The sequence below is a fragment of the Passer domesticus genome, chromosome 10, assembly GCF_036417665.1.
Source record: "Passer domesticus isolate bPasDom1 chromosome 10, bPasDom1.hap1, whole genome shotgun sequence".
In the NCBI taxonomy this organism is placed as follows: Eukaryota; Metazoa; Chordata; class Aves; order Passeriformes; family Passeridae; genus Passer; species Passer domesticus.
Window position 1 is genome coordinate 24495727 of NC_087483.1, and position 22421 is coordinate 24518147.

Genomic DNA, 22421 nt, shown 5'->3' on the forward strand with positions numbered 1-22421 from the left:
AAGTGTATATATAAGTGTACATATTTAATACTAACAAAGAACAAAAAATATAAGAACAGCTTAGAATTCACATTTTTTGATAGAGGTTATGAAAACCCAATAGAACAAGGAGACTTCTCAGAGTTTCACAGCATGAATTAGAGCAACTTGCCTGTTTTTGTTGGTACCCCATGACCTCACTTTTGCAAGAGTGCAGACTGAAAGTAACCAGCTTGTGTTAGGATGGTCAGATCTCATGCTATATTCTCAATAGCACAGGAAATTTTGACCTCATCCAGCTTAAATATTTCAAAGAAAATTCCCTGCATGTGCCATTATATATAGGCATTCTTCCATATAGGATCCATCCTTCATCTTTACATAGCCTTACCTACTCTACATTCGAGTACAAAGGGAACAGAGCATCATTAGTAAGTCTCCTGGAATAAGGCAGCACACAGCTTACACTTACAGCATTAAATGCTTCCCCTAGATCACAGCTTTTCAAATAAATCCTCACTGCCTAGAGGAGGCATGTTCTTGTTTTCACCATCAGGTGGAGCAGCTCAGCTCAGGCAAACCATATCAAACTCATCCAAAATACAGTGGGTGAGCATCAAAGCAAGAAAACCGACACTAGGCAGAATATTAAAGCCTTCAGGCTGAGAATCAGGCTAGGTACGAAGAATTTTTGAATATGCCCTTTAATGAAAAAGAAGACAAAATAAAATTTTCACACCAATACCCCCAGTGCTCCTGAAATGACAAAGAATAGTTCTTACAGTAGCCTGAAAGGTATGCCAACATTTGAAGTAACAGACCTCCTGGAGTTTCTGATATGCCTCTCTCAAGGATGCTGTAAGAATGCTTAAAGTCCATCCAAACTTATCCTTCCCTCCATTAGATATAACTTCTTCAGGGAACCAATTAATCAATTAATTCGTTCGAATGTCTCCACAATATTTACTGTGCTATACAAGTTCCCCTCATTTCATGCAATAAAAAAAAATTAAAAAAAAAAAGTCTTTGGAAACAGCCACAGTATCTCTGCAAGACAATACAAAGAATCTAAAATATTTCTGTCTGACAGTTGCCTATATTAGATCCACACAAATATTCTAGGATAATTCATAGTTTTAGCCAGGTTTGAAAAGCTGTAACTGTCTTTCATATCATACTCATCAAAAGATAAGAGATGCTTCCTACCCAATTATTTTGCTGCCTAAATTACAGGTCCTAGCAAAAAAAGCATATTTTTTTCTTTCAAATATTATGACATCTTAAGTCTTCTTCATAGAGATGCTTGCTGCAGGAGCTACAGATACAGAGGTTTATGAGCAATTAAAATGCTGATTGCTAAATAAATTAGGCCTTTCTTGATGAACCTATAACCACAAAGCCTTACAGGGTATCACAACTGACAAATAATGTAATGTATGCATTAAGCCTCAAAGACCAATACAGCAGAATACATGCCCCTTCTGAGCCACATAAGGCTCAGAAAGCCATGCTGCCATCTCAGACAAAATTCTTCTGAGTTGCTGTTTGGAAACCTAATGGATCCTTTGTGGGCAAGAGCACTTAAAATAGCAGGGCTCCTGCAGCACCTTCTTACCCTTCTTGCCTCCTCAGTCTCCCTTCTCCTTGACTTGCCTTGGCATCTCTGAATTGCTCTTAATGGCTTTAGCAGCAGGGCACTTTGGTTATGCTTGTCCCGGAGGGTTTTAGGGAAGAGGTGGAGGAAGAGCTTGGTTAAGCACAACCTTTCTCTCTGACCTCCACAATGAGCACAGCCCTAGACTGCACTCAACACCTAAATGTAAACCACAGCTACATCTGGACCAAGAAGCACCTTATTTAGTCCTCTGTGAACCTCACAACTCTGGAATACTGTGTAGGGGCTTCAGTAGGAAGCAACAATCTAAAAAAAGCTCACACAGTCTGCAGTGTGAGACCTAGACCCATCAGAGAAAGGTGGATTAATCATAAGGGACCTAAGACTGACATTCCAGGGCTCAAGTGAGTCCTGTGTGTGCTTCTTGGATATGTCTGCAAATTTCCTCATAAGAGGCAAGTTCACTGTGAAGCAGAGCACAGCTCTGCCTGAAAGTCCCATGTTGGATGAGAAGAAAAGGTCAGTGACTTGGCTCCACAACAAAACCTTTTTTGATGAACATAAAAGCATGCTTCTGTTTTTGCTGCCTGCTGAATACCCAATTTCATTTCTTGGTATATGATGTCTGAGGAAGGGAGGGACACAAGGGGATTGGAGAAGAGAGGAAATGCAAAGATCTTGATAACAAAAGGTCCCCCCTTAAGCTGGAAACAGAATTCTAAAAACTTCAGTACCAATTATGCTAGGCACAGAGCACCAGCCCTACAATGCTGACACCCTGCCTTACAGACCATAAAGGAGTACAGATGGAAACTGAAGTTCTACCACACTTAGGTGCAGTGTGAAATGAATGCAGTAGCAGTGACAGAGGATGTAAACAGCTGTTCAATCTGTTGAGATTTACAGTATTAAGGAACAAATCACCATAATTTCCTTACAGGAATATCTGTTAAAAACTCCATCAAATCTCTCTCCAACTCTGTGATTAAATAGAGTAATTTTAAATAATTCTTTCAGAAATAAAACTTCTCTTGAGACAAGGGAATGACTAATGATTTGGGGAAAAAAAACCCAAAAAAAGCCTTCCAAAATTATCTCATGTTTGCATGCTTAACCAGAAGCCTTGGGTTGTTTTGTATCCATTGTCTCATTCACTTATCTCTAGAGAAAGCATCTAATTGACCCCTGGCTTTCAGAAAGCACTAAGAAATTAAAATCTCCAGGTCTTGCTCAAAATGCAGCTAGTATTTAGTATATGTGAAAGGTCAGTTATGATAGTAAATGAAGGAGGAAAAATAAGCAGTACAATAAAAAACTTCCCCTTTATCACAAAAGAGCTGCTATGCACCTGATTTAGTCATGCCTATGAGGTCATGGTATAGCTCCCAAAGGGGTTCTTCCAAAATTTTTTGGTAAGTAAGAAAAATGTTCTGATTTTTCCATCAAATAAAGAAATCTGGCTGCTGTTTTTACCAGAATCCAGAATGTAAAAATCCAGGAACATCAAGACAGAATCCCCAGAGTCAATTTATGTTCAAAACACATTTCAAATCAAATAAGACATCCTTAGTCCAAAAAAAATATTTTAAGTTGCTTTTCAAATTAGAGAGCTTTTGAACCTGTAGAGCAAAACCAGCAAAATACAGAGCATTCACTGTGTACATGTTCACTACTCTGCCAAGATTTTTATCTGGCTTGGTTAATGCATTTGAATACAATTTTGTATCATTTGTTACGAGCAATATTAAGTGGAATGGAAATTAGCACTATTAATTACAGTCAAGATAACATATACTTTCAGCAAACCTCTACTGATCTCATTTTTTTGGGGGCTGATATAGGGAAAGATGCCAGAGATGTCTCATGGCATTCATACCTACATTCATCGAGTTACAGCAGGTCCTTGCTTTGCTCTTCACAGAAACAAGCGGTACAAAGTAAGGCCAGCAGATTTCCTCCTGATCAGTGCTCACTTAGCCCCAAAATGCTGAGTGCGATTTGCTCCTAGCCCAGCAGCAAACCTTCACTGATACCTGTGTACAGGGCAGACACAGCCAAACTCCCCTCCCCAGCAGCAGCTGCCCTGTCCCAGTGCAGGCAGAACAGCAGCTCCTGCTGCCCCGGGCAGTCCCCTCCCTTGGTGCATCCCCAGCCTTACACCTCATCTACCCAAGAGTGCAACTGCAACAGCAGAGGAGACGACGAGCTTTCTGTTAACTGTGAAAGACAGTAACATTTAACATTTTTCACAGATTTTTCATTATTCAGGAACTGAAACTGATAGCCTTTTAGTCAACAGCACCTTTCATAACATTAGGAGAAGGACAATTATTCATAATTAACATTTTTTTTGGTTGTTGAGTAGTAGTTTTTTTTTTGTTAGGTTAGGTTTGGTTTTCTTTTTGTGCATTTCTACTTGTTTAAATTAAATAGTACCTCAATGCTTATTTTTCCCCCATTATGGCTAGGGTTTATAGCAACTTTTTTCTTTTACAATGTATTAATAAAAATTCCTTTTGGACATCACTTGGATGAATCAGCACTTGCTTAGAGGTAAATTGAAATGCTTGATTTCTTTTTTTTTCCCTGCAACACCTGTATGGTGTGCTGGATGGCTGCTGACATTAGAAATAAAGTTAGATTACTTGGCAATACAAAAAGCATCCTTTCTTACTCTCCTCTGCCAGCTGCTGTATGTTCTACTATTAAAATTACTCCATCCATGTATGGTAAAAATGGATTTCTTAATAAGTTAGTCTCTTAGATACAAATTCCACAATGATCCTGGGCTTCCTTCCCTATCTTGGCTCAGTGAAGGTCAGCATAACTGTACACTACTGTAGTTTTTCACTCTTAAGGAGCATATATATCCATGAAAATATTTGCTTCTGCATATAATGTACAAAAAATACATTCTTATTCTTCTTAACTACAGAAAAACTCGTTGGTATTAATTGTTGTAAAACAAGCCACAGTTTTACAAGTTATAGAAAGTGACCTCTTTTTGTTCACAAGTATAAATAATTTTCAGCTTCTTTCTCTCCAGCAGAAAGAAAATGAAACTCTTCCTCATTGTCCTTGATTTTCAGAAAATTCATAAAGCAACAACCAGAACTGAGTCAGCTTTTCAAAGTTTCTACCATCTTCCACTAAGTCTGCCTTATGATGTCTCAGAAACTCACTGATTTCCTAAAGATGTGTGCTTTTTCCTACTGTCCTCTGAAAAACTTCCCTGAATATAGCAACATTCCTTGCTACTGTTGTATTTGTTTTGCTACTAAAGAATTTCTCACACTAAAGTTTCACTGATTTCAAAACCACATGAGACAGTTTCTAGTCTCTACTGGCCATGCACAACAGGCTCTGAGGGCACAACCTTAGCAGGCAATGATGCCTCAGCACAGGCTGAGGTGTGCAATAAACTGACACTCTGCAAGCACCACTGCAAGTCACCTACACATCAAAATTATGCAGGCTTCCCTCTAGCCACAAAACCACCAAGCTCTGATCAAACACCATGCTGGGAACAAAGAGAACTCAGCAAAACAACAAAATCTACAGCTACTCTTTTGCATCAATTTGTGCAAGTTCTTCCTTCCAGTGACTGTTAATTTGGTTTAGAATGCAGTTGCTTCTCACACCAGGAATAGATAAATTTTCATAATTTCCATAAATCTTTCACAGATCCAAGCAGTTGTTCGTATTTCTTGGCACAGCTAACTACAGAAGTGAAGACAATATGACACATTGTCAATGAACCTCCTGAGGTTCTTTTTTCATATATTGTGACTAAGCAAGCTGTTTTAAGTTTCTGCAGAACTGGGGTTTTATTTCCCTCTAGAGTTCAGTGCTTTGTGTCTGTAGAAAAAAGGCTTTAGGGGAAAAAATGCTTCTGCAATGGAGAGTGCTCAGTGTTTCCTCTCAGTAATCTGCACTGTTGACTTCCAAACATAATTAAAAATTATACTTCTTCTAATGGGAAACCATAAAATATGGAAGAACTTCTAAAGGCCAAGATTAATAACAATCACTGCAAGATGCATTTGACATTCAAATGCAAATATATGTGTGTTCAAAAAAAGGTTTTAGAAAAAATAAGTTTTAATGTATTATATAAAATGATATTTGGAAAGGCAGAGTAAGCTCCACGCACACATCCACTTTTCTCTTTAAAAATATTCTGTACACAGATCTGGAGCTTATGTCTCATGTTGATAAAAGTTTACTTTCAACTTACAGCTTATGAGGAAAATGAAGCTGGCAAAATGAACTGATAATTAGAATATGGAAGGGTCCTAATATTAAGGCAGTGCACTGAACAGAATTGAAAAACACTCCAGACAGAGAATTTGGTGACTTCAGCATCTCCTCTCCCTCCTTCCCCAGAAAGCCACCAGACCCCTTACCAAGCTCAACTATCAAAATATTTGCTCTTTTGTGTACCTTTTCTTCTGACACTTGCTCTGCTGGTTCTTTTGTAGTAAACAAAACTTCTAAAAACTTTTGCCTTCATGTGTAATGGCAACATTTTCAAGGACTGCTTGGTCATGAGTAAGCTGAGTGGCCAGGGGTGCTATGACATTTTAGAGCAGCTGGATGTCTACATAAATATTACAGGAGCTAGGCTAAGTTCTCAGAAACACTATTCAGTGTATTTTGTAGTTCCTCAATCTACACTGTAAGAACTGTGCATAGAAAGTAGTGGACACATTCACCCGTGCACTGCAGATGCCTGATAACCCTTTGATGAAGCAAAGCAGCTGTACATTAGCTTTACAGCTGCCTTCTATTTTTGATCACAATGCCAGACCACATCAATTAGCCTAGCATTTGCATCTAAGAGGATATTTATGGATTTACTTTATTTAAAAAGACAACACACAACTGCATGCCTGGAATTAGTTTGTTATGAGGGAGTACTGAAATTCACATTTGGGAAACCTTACCTTGCTAGGAGGGAGACCTAGCATAAAATCAAACCTTTAAGAGACCAGGAAAAATCCCAAGAGCAAATATTTAAAAAAATAAAATAGGGCTCTTCAACCCTTATTGATCATTGCAGAGTAGCATGATTTCAGACTACTCCTAATCTTCCTACAGCATGCAGCTTCAACAAAGCTCCAGGGCTTCCAGTGCTCCGATACTATGGTTACTCAAAGGCACACAGGAAAGTGGTTAATAATTAAACTCATCATTACATATCTACTTTCTGTAATTATGTTCCTATTTGTGGCTGCTCTGCCAGCTGATTCTGCCAGCCACTGCCTTCCAATAGCATGTGTTGATGGCAAGTGTTTACCAGATTCATTGTACTCCTCATGCTGAGTTTTGGAAATCCTCAGGCAGCTGTCTTCCTTTGCAGGATTCACTGTGGCTTGCTTCACTGACATATAATATGTTCCACCATTGCATGCAGTACATGAAGAGAGCAAGAGTAAAATTTTAATAATAAGAACAACTCCATACCAAGGTAAACATCAAATAAAATGTCATACCTAAACCCAGATGTTTAAGATTGTGGTATTTATGAACCTACACTGCCTACTGGAAGCACACTGTATAGGGAAAAGCCAAACAAGAGCCCCAACTGATGTGTTTGCTGTACTTTCAAATAGGCACCTTGTAGCAAGGTCTCAGGGTCATCCCTGATAGTCTGAAAATTAGGAAGTTACTGCAACTACAGAATTTTTAATAGGAAATACAGTTTTTTTCTAGTTCACAGGGCCAATATTCTCTATTTTACAGGGTCCTGGAGAGGCAAGAATGTATTTGAATCACACAGTGCCATTATCGGCAGGTGGTGAAGAAGACCTTTGACTAGTGAACTCCTCGCTCTCAAGCACTGCCACTAAAGCCCTGGCAGAAGGAGCTGACTGCTTCTCAACACAGACACCACCAAGTCCCATGTGATGAATGAGAGAGCAGAACTCCTTCAGACAGGGTGCTGGAACAGGCAGGCCAAAAGCCACCCCAGTGTGTGGTCACTAGACAAGAACCCACCTCTAAGCACCCCGGTCTCTAAAACGAGGCAGAACCCTAAGCAACAGTGAGTAAGGACACACTGAAGGAGCCTCTTCCCCTTCCACTCCTGCAACCACTGCGTTGTTTCATTACAACTGAAATACTTAGAATCACAGAATATGCAGAGTTGGAAGGAACCCATCAGGATCATCCAGTCCAACTCCTGGCCCTGCAGACAGCACCCCAAGAATCACATTTCTTGGTCTATGTAATAACACCACAAGTACTAAGTACTAAATGAAAAAAATCCCACTGAAAGAATCTTGCTTATATTGTGCTTTCCTCTAACAGAAAGACAGAAGGAGGAAATGTTAATTAATTTAAATATAAAAACACAGTTTGCAAGGAATTTTTTCCTGCTCAGTTCTGAGTCAGTGACCATAACAACATTTCCTTCTCTAAGGCAAATGAAGACAGCCAAAATAATTTCCCAAAATGTCTAAACTTACATAAAATGTTATATTCATTTTCCCTCTGTTTTTCACCTTCCCCTCCTGCTGAGGAAGAGCAAAGACACAAGTCTTCTGATGTTTCCATTTGTCATCTGCTGATGGATCGATTCTGACATAAGCTGCAGTTTTCTGCAACTGATCTATTAAAACAACTAACAATAAGGCTGGCTGGTAGGGATGAGAACAGGGGAACTATCATAAGATTTTGTTTCATAAATTGCAAATTTGTATTAAGTTTTAGTATAAAACCATAAATAGTGAATTTGTGCCACCGCCAAAAACCTAAAGTAACTGGGCAAGGGAAAAGAATTTTCTCTTCCTCATCTTGAGCCTACAATTCCTGGGGACGGGCCAAAAATCCCTGTTGAAACTCCTTAAGTTACCTGGGAGGTAACAGCAGTTAAAAAATAGAAGCAAAACTCTGAATTAGTCTCAAATTTACAGCAGTACTTCCCCATGCTAACCTGGCTGCTTTCAATAGCCAGTAGCCAAGCGCATCAGTAGGCAGAAGAAATTACAAAGCTCTGAGAGGTGTGACAGGTTAGCACTGGGAGGGAATATAACAGGAAAAAACCCAAAAGATCATCAATGATGTATTTATTTTTTGCCAAGATTTTTTCCTCTACTGCTGAAAGATAAAATAAAGCAGTTATGGTATAAAAATACATATTCTACAGGTTTTACTGTACATACATATTCTACAGGATTTATTAATTTAATTGAGAATACAGTTACCCTTCTCCAAGTCATTCCCTCAGCAGTGAGTTCAACTGAACAAGGGCAATGCAAGCATCAGTTACATTAGTAATAACCTGTTCCTACATCCAAACATGTACTCTTTGCTCAGGTTTAATTAACTGTGAAAAACAGGACTGCTTCATTAATTTGAATAGAGAAACATGAAAAGCTCATGGCAATAGAGTGCTGAGTTAATACTTTACTACAGGTATGAGTGAGCCACCTTAGTTTATAGATGAATTAAAAATATTTTCATCATAAAATTGCCCAAATAGAACATTTTACGAAGTACTTCTTCTATATGTGCCATTTGTATGATATGGCCCTGAAAAAATTTCAGTCTTTCAGAAAGCTGGGCTGCCAAGGAAATGAAGGCAAAATTAGCCACCAGTCCACAGGGAGATATGAGGTGTGGCAGCCCCTCCTCACTGCCCCAAACAACAGCATAATGCACAAGCAGCAGAGATGCTGTATATGGCTCAGTACCAGCTTAACTTGCCAATTTGATGATTACATAGCATTTACTTACTACTCTGATGTTATTAAATACCCCCAGCTGGATTCAAAACAGATAAAGTGAAATTCAATTCTAGATGCATTTTTTGAATTAGTGTGTTGCTTTTCCTTCCCATGATTATGTAAAATTTGTCCCCATTGTATACATTTGAAAGTCCTGTTGCCATCCTATTACTGAATTAGGATACCATTGATATTCTCCTTTTGCTTTTTCTTTCAAAACCCTTCAGTTTCCTTTCAGCCACAAATAAATTCTGCCAGCTTGCTTAGCTTTGTCCTCTTTTGCCTGAGCCAGTTATTATCTTAACTTGCAACAGCTTACACAATGAATTACTTCCTATGCTGACTTGCCTTCTCTTACAAAGCCTCATTGTCCAAAATGCATTCATTCTCCTTGTTGTTGTACACCGAGGTGCTGCAGTCATTTAAAACTAAGTTTCTCCAGTAGCTTTGATCTTTCTCACAGCATGACTCATGATTTATATCTCAAGCATCCAAAACACTCTATTAATCTTTCCTAAATGCTCTCAACAATTTTTATGCCCTTCTGAAGATAAATCTGAAACAAATTCCTTTTCCATGAGATGGCATCTAACTATGGTCTTCCTGGAAACCTTTTCCATTTGTGATGTTTATTTAAAAATTAATATGGCATTTCCCCTTTCTCACAATGGCATTCTTCAAAATACTCCAGAGCATGGGTATTCCTTCTTGCTCACTCAGTGAATTATAAATTGTTTTATTTATCACCTAATGTTCAGTCCTGCTTTCATGGAAAGGAATAAGATTATAATTCAATTTTAACATCCAAAATGATTTCAGCTTAAAAATTTCCATCACTTACAGAAACTCAGCAATTGGTATTACAAGTAAAAAATAAAAAAGACAATCAAACCCTCCAGAGAATCCAAATCAATTTTAAAGCAAGCACAATCTACCAAATGCGGGCTTCATTTCCTTCCTTAGTGGCCTATGTATCACATTATCCCTCTGCTAATAGCACAGTAAAATATCAAATATCAGCGTTGTGTTAAAAGGGCTCCACAGTGGCCTCTGGCATTCTTCATTTAAATGAGAATATTTATCCAGCATTGGGCAAACAAGCTCACTGAACAAAAGGAATTACAAGGCTTCAGTAACAGATAATATACAACCTTTCGGGAAGAACGTGGGAAGGAAACATCACAGCAGATGCAGACTAGAGCAGAAAAAGTGCCCAGCAGAATGCCTGCTTCAATTGATTCAAGAGTGAAAGAGACACCAAGAGCTCTGGAGGTAAAACCCCTGCTTCCCAGCTTTTGCCACAGTGCTGTTTTCTAGAGTCAGTTCTGAATTAAACCAAGGGGGGAGGTATTTTCCAAACTCGTGCTTTGGTATCTCAGCGCTAAAACCAGAAAAAAAATCAGCCTGCTTTAAGGAGCCTTATTCTATGAATCAGATGATCATACATAATCCAAACAGTGGTATGAATTTTTCCAAGATGCTGCATTTCTCTTATTGCTCTGTTCCACAAAATATGCAGCAGCATTAGTTCCATGAAAAAGTAGATCCAGAAGGCAGGGTAACAGAAGATGGAAACAACAAATGAAATACTGAATATTCTGATGCAGGTAATTTTTTTCAGCTCCAAATAATGTAACATGCAATGTGTTCTGCAAATAGCTTTTCAACAGCTGAGGAACTTTTACGACAAAACCAAGTCTGTCCTACTGCTACAAAGACTGTAAACTGTCTAGAGCGCCAGACATTTTGAATATAGCAATTTAATTTTATGAAGTGGCTCTGCATAACAATCATTATTTTCTTCATTTATGTTCAACAATCTTGATAGCAGGTGAACTGTAATACAGAAACAATGTCAATAACCAGCCACCAGTTTATTGGCAAGGTCTTTTTTTGTATTTCAAATGAAGGTGGTCTGACTTCAGGCTCTAAAATTCTGGAGTACAAGCAATCTGAAATGGCATTTACAAATTCTACACTACTCTCTCTGGACTGAAACATGTGCATGTATCACTGCTGCTATTTTATTCCAAAAAGAGGCAAAGAGTCAGCCAACTCAGCTGAGCAACAGAATCCCATATTCTCTCTCACAAAAAGCACGAAGCCAGTTTCTCTCAATGTGCACACAGAAACTGTGGGCCATTAACAGAACATCTCCTGCTGTCACACAGAAGCTCACTGGCTCAGTGGTTAGTGTACACATGAGGATAAGCACTTCAATTTCTTAATTTGAAACATCCTACAGTTTCAAGAAAGGGGAACTTTCGTAACAGAAGAAGTGGAGATCTACCTGTATGAAGGGATTTTTTCCTTCATACCACCCTGCTATTTTTTATTTGCCTTCCATACATTTATGTCCCTTTGGTAGGCTTTTGGAGTCAAATTTACACTTCAACGTGGCTTTCCCTTCTAGATGTACCACTAGAAATTGTAACTACCCACCAGACAGTTCTCAGTTCTTCTGTAGGGGATGACTCATTAGGAAGGACACTCCATCAGCTGCATATACACAGAAGCTTGTTGCACCCAGCATTTTTTAAATATAGCCACAGCATACTCATATCATCTGCCTTACTTCAACACTGAATTTGAAAAATAGCAGGATTTGTTTATGCAGGCAGATGATTCTTTTCCCAGTAGAATACCTACATGCAACTTCAGGTTTCCAAGTCTCAGTATAGACTTCAGAAGACTCGCAGAAAATTCATCCTCTTCTGTGAGTTTGTAATTCTCATGGGCAATTAAAGGAAGGAAATTAAATGTGAAAAGTCTATATATGCCACCTGCAAGCTTTGCTTCCGTATGCCTGTAAAGATCTTACAACATTACACAGGCACTGCTCAGCACCAAGGATGAGCAAGCAAGAAACAAGCCAATCCTGAACTCTTTGCTCTGTTTCTTTATCACCAAAGATAATGATATTTTTTCCATTTAATTGGAGCATGATCAGACCATTAACTCTTAATTAGCAAAGCCACCATTTATTTAACTACAAATATTACTGAGAAAAACAAAAACATTATCTCATTCCTGTGTTAATGATAAGCAAAGCAGTCAGTTTAATGCCACTGCAACTCACTGGAACTTAATGTTTTGTTGGCATGACTACTGGTGTGGTACTCTGCAAAGAAGTGTTTTATAGACATGCAAATGAAACAAATGGTAGAGCTGAAAAATCTCAGTTTCATTCAGAAAAGAAAGAACTTGCATATACATGATCGAAGTGGAAATATAATTGGTTGCTTATCTTTTATGCTTCAAATATTAGTGATTTATAAAGACACTAAGAATGTTGTAGTGAATGCTGGCTTCAGTCCTTCAGTGCTAAAACATCTCATTCAGAAGTCTGCAAAATTAACATGGGGATGGTCACATCTAGCATTTGCCATCTTACCAGGAGTGGAGGCAATGAGGATTAGATGGAAAGGTGAATGCTTCACATTAAATGATCTTGTGGGCACTCGGCAGACACAAATAATTTAAACCTGATCTAGAAAACAATGAAGACTGGAGCTGGCAGCTAGTAACAAAGAAAGCTTCATCTTCTCTTTCAAAGTTGGTACCTTGGTCCATTTCCTCACACAGAACACTCATTACCAAATCTGCTCTTGAAAATAGTATTTGAGGTAGAAGGTGGACAACTTGAACACTTAATCTACAACTACACTGATTCCCTCTTCTCATAAAGTATCAGAAATGACACAGGTGAGTTCAAATACTGATTATGATAACCTATTTCATCCCCTCAGTGCATTAGCCACCGCACTGCAGGGCATGCTCTGAAACACACAGTGCTATGGGACCAAGTGACCATCATACAGCATGTGAATGGATGAAGTACACATAAAATGTAAGTGCTCAAGGAGACAGAGGGAGAATGTAACTGCATGCTGCTCTGGCCCACAGCTGGGGCTGACTACTGCTAAATAGCTGAGAACACCTCTGATGTGCCCTCCCTGCACAGGCACATCGTTATTCCTGCTCATTCATACCAAGTTGCCTTGCACCTGAGACAGCCTCAAGAACTACAGACATAAAAAAGATTAATAAACCTATTTTTACTTACAAAGCACCAGTGACAATCAGGATACATTTTCTTGTGTCAAATTTTTGACCAAAACAAAGATTACGTGAACACACTAAGTACACCATTCCCCTAATTTCACCTCCTAGAATTACAGAAATATGGCCCAACTTTCAGGAGCTCTGAGAACTAGCCACACTGTAAAAACAGTTAGCACCAAAATCCATACTGCTCTCTACTGCAGGGTTAACAGACCTATGTCAGAGTGCTTAGAAGCTTTCAATACCCTTATTTTTTTAAACCAGGTGAAACACAGCATTGATGAGAAACTCCACAGAAACCTCCTTCCACAGTACATTAGACAAAGAATAGGCAAAAAATTTATTTTTTTCTAAAACACTAATGCATTTTGTTTGCTAATAAAAAATAACCTCTGCCAGAGGCATTTAAGCAAGGATGATGGTGAAATTGACATTAATACTTTGGGGTAAGACTTACCACCAGTTTAATACCTATAATGAAAAGTAATCAAATGAAATAGGCATTTTGCTATGCCTTTTTTTCTTTTAAAATCCCATTAGATATTGATAAGAACTTATATTCCTTACCAATGCTCGTAACAAAGCATTCTATGAATGCAAATTCATTTTCACTCCTCATGAACATAGACTTTATGCCTGGGCTTATATTATACCTGTACAAGATTTCAATTCTATGATATGTCATGAAAGCATAATAATAAGTGCCTACCTTTTTCAGGAACCGTACTCCATAGGTAAATATATAAAGGTAAAATGTAAATCTCCACCTGCAAAAGGTACAAGAGATTAACTCTAAAATATCAGGTTTACATATTTTACAGAATCAACACATGATTTCTTATTTCACCACCAAACCAGCACACCCTGGTTACATTAACAGAAGTTGAAGCAAAATTTTGGTCTGGTTTTCTACAACTTCTGTTATCAAGCATTGTGCTCATTTGTCTGCCTTTCCTGGCTTCTCATTAGCTCTCTGAAAATACTTGCTAATTTTATCTAAACAGTAAAAAAAATTCTTCACACATTTTCGAGGATATTAAGTTTTTAAAAGTTTAATGAAAACCAGCAGGACAATGGAGGAGAGAGGACAATTTACCCATCTGTTGCAGGAAAGTTCATCTCTTATTAGACACCAGGAAAAAGATAATAAGAAATTTTATTAAGACTTCAACAGGTGACTTGGGAGTACTGAATGTCAAACAGACTCTTTAGTAAAAAGTGTCATTCACAATGAGCTGGAAATTCACTTGGCAGATTCCAGCACTCCACATTTGGTTTTAGGGAGTGCATTTGCGTCAGACAGATATGCTGGATACAGATATTTATCCATAATTTACATCCACTTCCCATGTATCCCTTGATAAAAATGATCTACATTTTCCCAAATCCACTCAGAATAATTGCTGAGCTTCTGGTTTTCTTTTTAGATTAAGGCAAAGTAGAAGTTAAGAATGGGATGCTATGGCAAATAAAAGAAACCACCAGGAGATTTAATAAAAAAATTATTGTCTCCTCTGTCTTTCTCCACTCTTCAAGAAAAGAAGACAGACACAGTAACTTCCTATCTTTTGGACCCATTACTTACTTATGAAAGAGCTACTGGAAGTCTGAGGAAGTAAAATCATAACCTTGTGCAGTATAAATTCTTAAGAGGAATTCCTTGGGGTTTTTTTTCCCCAAGGGTTGGACTGATTACACACACATGCTTAATATAAACACCAGAGAAGTAATAATCATAATGTTTATAGCAGGATGAGATTTAGCTACCTTAGTGTGAAGCAATGCTGCAACGTGAATCATCTTCAATGACATATTTTACAGCACTTACAACTTTCTCTCTACTGGCAAAACTATTAGCTTCCAGTTAATTGGCACTGGAGTGCTTTCAAATGTTACTGGAATGGTTACAAAACTGAAAACGTTCCTATGCCAAAGGTTAATCCAAACCTTTCTCTTCAAAGCTACTTTTACAAGTATTTAGAAAGACAGTTGTGTCATACATAAATAACCCTCTGACAATTTGAGGAGAGTGTAAGAACATCAATGAGATTTCAAGTGTGATACTTCAGTTGAACAAAAACTCTATTTTACATTGTGGTCTCCATAGCATGGAAGAAATTAATTTATTAAACTGATATGAGAGAAAGAGCAAACCCTTAAAGGGTTTGGCCACTGCAATAACATGGCACACCGTTTTCATGCTGACACTTTCAAGACACTGTGAAAATAGAGTGCTTGGAGGCAAGAAGTTAGTTGTGGCAGAAACCTTCAAATCATGCAGATGAAAGACAAAGAAAGGATAGTATTATGAAGGAAGGATTTATTTGGGTGGAAAGTTTCTCATTAGGCCAGTCCTACAGCCAGTAAACTTGCCATTCAATTTCACGGTCACATATATCATCTAGTGAAAAGTTTGAAGGCTGTCACTGAAAATATTAGGAGGAAAACCCTGCCTACCCTATTCACTGATGAGCACTTTCAGTGCCCTTCTTTCACTCCTAAATGTGAGCAACTATGATAAATTCTTTGCAAAGGGTCTTATCACCTTTCACATTTCTCCAAGCAAAATTCATAACATGCTCAAGGGCTTTTCTAGCTTGCTGTTGGGAGATGCAATATTGCACAGAAGAGTTCAAAGGCAGTTTGATGTATTTGAAATATGCTAATAGCTGAGTTTAGGTGGTAGATATCAGGGATTTTCCAGTCTGCATGGACATTTGGAAAACTCTGATTGCAGAATTTCCTGCAGCTACCACCCCTCAAAAAATAAAATACCCTTTCCCAAAACAGGGAAATTAAGAAACACCGATATTCCCATCTAAGTCTCCACCACCTCCCAAAGCACTGACACTGCTATACATTTGTGTTAAAGCCATGGATTGCCCTGGAGGAGAGTTTCTGGAGCATCAGAAAACCCTCAGAGACAAGAGCCATTGGGTATTATTTGAGCCTGCTGAAAACAGTCAGTTTGTTTCAACTGTTCAACTGCTACAAAGGTGAGAGATGCACACAATAATATGATATGTTCTTCTTCCCGAATTTACCAAGCAAGTGGACTTGGATTTAGCACCAGAAGATGAAAGGCTAAGAACTGAATGATAGACCAAGCAGGTCAAAGTACTAACTTCTTAAAGAAAAGAAAAGTATTGATAGAAAAAAAAGCTTATTCCTGCTGAACAACAAACACAAAAGCTATTCTACAAACTTCCGGCTTGGTCAAACTCCAATAAACAAAAATTTGAAGCAAAGCAAAGTTGGAATTGGCCCCTGGCATGTTTATCACCATTTACCAGCTAACTCTGGTGGTAGCAGATCAACAAAAGACTTTCATTGCTCTGTAGCTGGCAGCTAGCTGCTTTTTCTGCAGACTTTAAAGGGCAATTCTCCCAGCTCAATACCCCAAAACGAATCTCAATCTCATACAAGAAGGTCCAAGGAGTTTCCCACATTGTTTTACCAGTACTTGTAGATGGTTTATTGCTGCACTTAACAGTACAACATCCACAAACCAAGGTAAACTAGATGAATGCATACTCAATAATTTGGGTTTAAAGACAAGGAGAAAAGGTACAGGAACTAGGTTATGAAGCTGCATTATTCACTCAAAATCATACAGACAAGGACAGAATGCATGTGAGAAATACCTTCCATACAGTGCAGATATGTCCAAGCAAGATTCCTCCAAAGGTGAACTCTCAAATCAATTTTCTTGCAACAAGTATTCTAATACGAATGATGGATTTCAATCTACAGTACATACTTCTTTATGCCTCTATTTGGGTCTCACTGAAGCCCACTGATGAGGAAATGCAAATAAAAGGAAAATGTTACAAGCAGTAATCACACCTATTCACAGTATAGCCCAGTGTCCAAAACATCTCTGCCTTTTGGGAACTTGGGCAAAATGTTTTTTCTGTCTGCACAGGACATTGTAGAAGAGAAGAATATCTTTCTTAGTATGTTGTTATTGAGTTTTATTCCAACTGAATTCACAAAGTGGTAGTTGATGAAGTGCTGTCTTGAATTTGTCCTAGGTAATAGTCCCAAATTTAATGTTGGAAAGTGCCCCTAGCCTAAGCACAGTCTGAACAGTTAGAGAATCTAAGAAAGGGAAGATGCCTAGCCAGTGGTATAAAACCTCCTAGTACCCTTTCTAATATCCTGCTTAAGGTCCTCCTTAAGCATCAGCAGCTCATGCTGAGTGTCCACATGTCACTGGATACTGCTGTTGTTTGGTCACAGCTGATTGCCTCCAACAGGGAAAGCAATTTCTTCTAAGGCAGCAGTAGCAGAGCCCAAGAGACTAGGAAAAGCAAGGAAAGATGCATATTAAAATATCTCTCATTCCCCTTTTCCTCCAGCAAAATTCTCTGCCCTATTAAAGACATACAGAGGAGGCCACGGGGTGAAGCACTCCATCGTGGGCAACTGCCACTTCAATCCATGCTTAACTGAAAGATGAAAACAACTGAAGCTTCTCTGTTTTGTGAGAATTTACTCTCTCCCTCAGACTTCAAGCATTCCTTTGGTCAGTTGTATAGAGACAAAATTTGAATTACCCATTTACAAAGTGTGCTGCTTGAAAGACTGAAGTTAGTTTAAATCCAGCAAACCTGGATGAAAGCACTCAAGGCACAAGAGCTCTGAAAGACCCGATCTGTCTGCTCACAATAAGGTTTATGAGCTCACTTTAGTCCTCCACTAAAAGACTTCCAAACTGAACCAGGCTTACATCTGGTCTGCTGAAACTCAGAATAAGGGAGATCAAATGGACTTATGGACCTTCCAGCAAATTCTTTGGGTTGTGTTGTTGCTTACCGGGCCAGTGCTTCAAACATGAATGTGACACACTGCAGCAAAAAAGTCAAGCTAAAAAGTGACTCTGCCAAAAATAAATTCTTTTCTAATGTACCATTAAAAAGAATGCTATAGAGTCCCTCAAAGGTGCAGCAGCAGATCTGACTGCTCTTTTCTGCATTTGAATGCATTCCCAGTCCACAGCACAGTCTCAACCCCTTTAACTTTGAGCTGCTAATGAAATTTTAAAGATGCTTCAGCATGACACAGAACATCATCTAAAAAGATGGAAAAGTTGGAGAGCCTCCACCAACTAACTTGATACAAGCCATGGTATGCTCAATTCAACAAAAACTATTTGAAGTGCCCACTTGAGCAAGCACTTCACCAATTTCATGCATATGTCTTGACAGGTTCCCTTCATCACACCGATGAAATTTTGTCCTTCAAATTTTGTTCTGAATTTTTGCACTGAGATATGAAATTAAACTTCAGCTAACAAAAAAAAAAAAACAAAAAAACAACCAAACCAAAAAAAACCAGGATCAATCAGTGGTCAAGCAGAGCACCCCCCTACTCCATACTTTTTGCAGAACTCACCACATGGGGTTCATGCTCTGTGAGGAAGATGCCATCCTCCCTATGGACCTGCTGTCCAGCTGAGTGAGCTCAGCATGGGTGCCTCCCTACAAAAAATGGACACTTCTCCCTAGGGCAAGGGTGAAGAGGCACGAGACCTCTCTGCTCCTGCAGTTTTCCCTTTTTTCCACTTCTTTTGCATGAAGACAGTGGCCAGGCTGTGGACCTGGCACTCCTGAGAACTTTGCAGCACCCACCTCGCAGTGCACAGTGCTCATGGCTCTGATGCCAAACCAGTGTGTGCTGCTCAGCAATGGTGTGCAAGGATCCAAGGCTATCCAACTGCTAACAACAAAACATCAAACATAGTAAATGCAGAATGTTAAAAACATAAAAGTCATTATGCTTGCAGAATTGTAGCTGTTATTTACAGAGATGCCTTTGCCATTGCTTTGCTACAGACAGGGCCACTAACAGCAACATAAGAATGTCACACTTCAAAACAGTTAACATTAAAAAAAACCTCATTGTTATTTAGCAACTAGTCATAGGCTCACCACATTGCCTGCATTTGAAGAAACTGGCTCTCTGGCTCTGAAAACTATTTTCAGAGAAACTGCACATGCCTGAAGTTTTTCCATGGAAATATAATTCCATGTATAAATGTAAGATTCCAGTAAAATGTAAGATTTGTTGTTCTCCATCATCTACTGCTCACCTTCTGGCAGTGGTGGACAGACCTCTGGGCTCAGGCTTTGGACTGAAAGTCACACTGAGCTTCATGCAAACACCACAGTTGCAGGTCTTGGCTCTGGAGATGAGAAGGCTTGAAGTACCATCACATAGCTTGTTCTCCATTTTAATCCCCACACTGAATGGACTGCACAAACATGTCGCTGGGCTATGGAATCATAAGTTGGGACTGAAAACTACTTTTTGCTGCAAAGGTTTCCTTTGGTTGTGAAAAGTTTATTCACTGTGAAAGTGCTCAAAGGAGCATTTCCGAGGCTGAGTTTAAGCAGTATTCAATGTTTATTTCTTTTAAATGGGAAACATCATTAAGTTCCACACATGCTCACTGTGACTTAAAGCAGTCTGTTTTATCCTCAATTTGCATTTTTCTGCCCCCCCAACTACAGTATGACAGCCTCCAACTTTTCAATTCACTCAAGAAGACTTAATCCAATTAATGTTGCTTCTGATATAGCCAGAGGTATACATTTCTTCTAGATGACTACCTCTAAAGACAAATATTTATAGGATAAACCTAAAAAAAAACAGACTCTGAACTTCTGGATCAACTTCTTAATATTTGTGACATTGTCTACCTACCTATTACTCCAACTTTAAGTTAAAACCAAAACTAATCACAACAAACAGTAACCCTTCTCCCCTAAATGAACAAAAAATGTCCCAAGAGATGCTATTTTTTAGGCAACAAATCATGTAAAAATACAAGACAGAGCACTGAAAAATAATGCTTAATCCATCCAATAAATAGGAGGTCAAACAGTAGACTCCACTAAATCTTTACTTATCTTCAGTGCTGATACCTCGTCTCATACAAAGCTGCAAGTATGACTGCATGGTTGATGGAAGTAGCTCCACTGTTCCAATTCCCTGCCTTCCCAGATTTCTGTAATGACCATTTGCTGCATTTCCACAAAGCCTGACAGATGCAAGCAGATACAAAAAATGTTCGTTAAAAATAATACACAGGTAAATAAATGAATGAATAAAATCTTCTTGCCTCTTTTGGCACAGTATTGCTGTTGAGTCAGCCAGGACCATGCAAATGGTAAATGTTCCTGCACTGTGGTTAAGCAGATGTTATATCAGGAAGAAGGCAGTTATGCACAACTCACTAAGATGTGCAAAACAGCAGGTGTGATAAATTGAGAACACTGTATTGGCTCTCCTCTTAATCTTCTGGATTAAGACTTGACTGTCATCTGAGTTTCCTCTTGGTTGCAGTTTGAATCAGTTATTTAATATTAAGTATTACAGTGCCACTTGAGACCAGTCCTGTCCTAAATCTGTATGCTCAAAATGCAGCTCTCAAAGTCTTAAGAGCAAAATTTAGTAGTGCAGAAAAGAGGAAAGGAAACACAGTACTAAATTTTGAAGTGATGCAGTTTTATAAATAATAAAGTGTGTTTATATAATTAGGCCAGAAAATATGTATAATACAAAAGGTGTTTTGGTAACTCATTCTAGGTTATGTAGTTTCTGTTCAATGATTATGCAACTGTTCTCTTCTGAGTACTTTGAGGGCTACATAAAATAAAGGACTGATAAGACCTCAGAGATCTATGATCCTTGCCAAATCCTGCCCTACAAAGAGATACTATCTGGAAAGTTCATGGGAAGCACACACAGAAAAACCAGATGTCACTGCCATGCACTGTCCCTTGTGGTCTGACCAGCAGACCTGTTTTCTCATCAGTGATGCTCAATGCAAACAGCTGATGAGTCTTGGGGAGAGAAACCAACTGAAAAGCCTTTCTTGCAGGGACCTCTACTCTCCATTCTCACAGCGATCTCACAAGTTGCCTGCTTGCAGACACAACAGCTGCCCACTGTCCCACTCCTTTACAGCTCCAGAGGAATGAAAACTTGAATCTTCCAGACTGCATTTGAATTTCACCTAGCAATACTGTCCTAGCCACGATGGCCAACATTTGTATGCATAAGGTACCTCTGTGTCAGGTGCCTTCTTAGAACAACTTGCATTACCTGTTTTCTTTTGCTCCCATGCTGAATGTTACTTTCCTGTAGCATTAAGTGTGCCCCAGAGTGGTTTTTAGCCTGCTAAAGCAGATGCTGAACCCTCAGGAGTATGATCTTTGTGGAGGCAGGCTAGGTGTCAGCGCTGTTTCCCCATTTCCCGAGGAAGCTGCCAGCTGTGCTCGATCCATGCAGCACCTCCCAAGGTTGTGCCCAGCAACCACACACCCTCTGATTACATGGGAGAGATCAGTCTGCCAGGGAGGGCCTGCTTTGTCACATTTGGTATTTCCATTTCAGAAGTTAAACCTCCCCAACTTCCAAGTGGGAGTTGCAGGGCTAGCATAGCTAATATTGGAGGATAAGCAATGTTTTTAGCAGAGTATTGAAACCTCATCTTGTCAATTTTGTTTTCCCTTTTACATGCCAAAGTATATTTACTTTGTCATTTACGTTCCTTCCCTTTCCCTGTCTCCCATTCATTGCTTGTTGGATCACTGAAAACTTCAGAAAAACCTCTACAAGTTGCTCATGACAGTGAAGGCTTTTTTTAGTCCATTTTTCATTTTTAAAGATTTATTTTCCCTCAGTATTCCAAGCACTGTATAAAGAAACAGGGACAGGAAATTTTTGCACTATTATTCTTGCAGAAGTATTTTTATCAGAGCAGCAGCAATGAAACTAAAGAAGACAGAAACCCAAATTTACCAGGAAGAACCATCTAACCAAAATATATTCATTAAAGTATTTAAATAACTAACCATAAGGGACAGCATTAAGAATTTCAAAGCACACTTTCTGCAGCACCTTATACTAAATATTTCCTGTCTGATAGCCACAATTTCAGGCTGTTTCAGGGCCTGATCTTAGAAGATTTACCCTGCTAGTAACCACGACTACATGAGCTGATGCACTACTTGAATCCTCTG

At 38.8% G+C, this 22421-nt stretch overlaps 1 protein-coding gene across 7 annotated transcripts in view; it reads right to left on the reverse strand.

Moving 5' to 3' along the window:
- Positions 1–22421, reverse strand: part of CERS6 (ceramide synthase 6) — a 105718-nt gene that overhangs the window by 32576 nt on the left and 50721 nt on the right. For all 7 annotated transcript variants that reach the window (XM_064434579.1, XM_064434578.1, XM_064434577.1 and 4 more), the window contains exon 4: positions 14099–14156. In XM_064434579.1, the coding sequence (XP_064290649.1) occupies positions 14099–14156 (58 nt within the window). The remainder of the gene's footprint in view (positions 1–14098; positions 14157–22421) is intronic.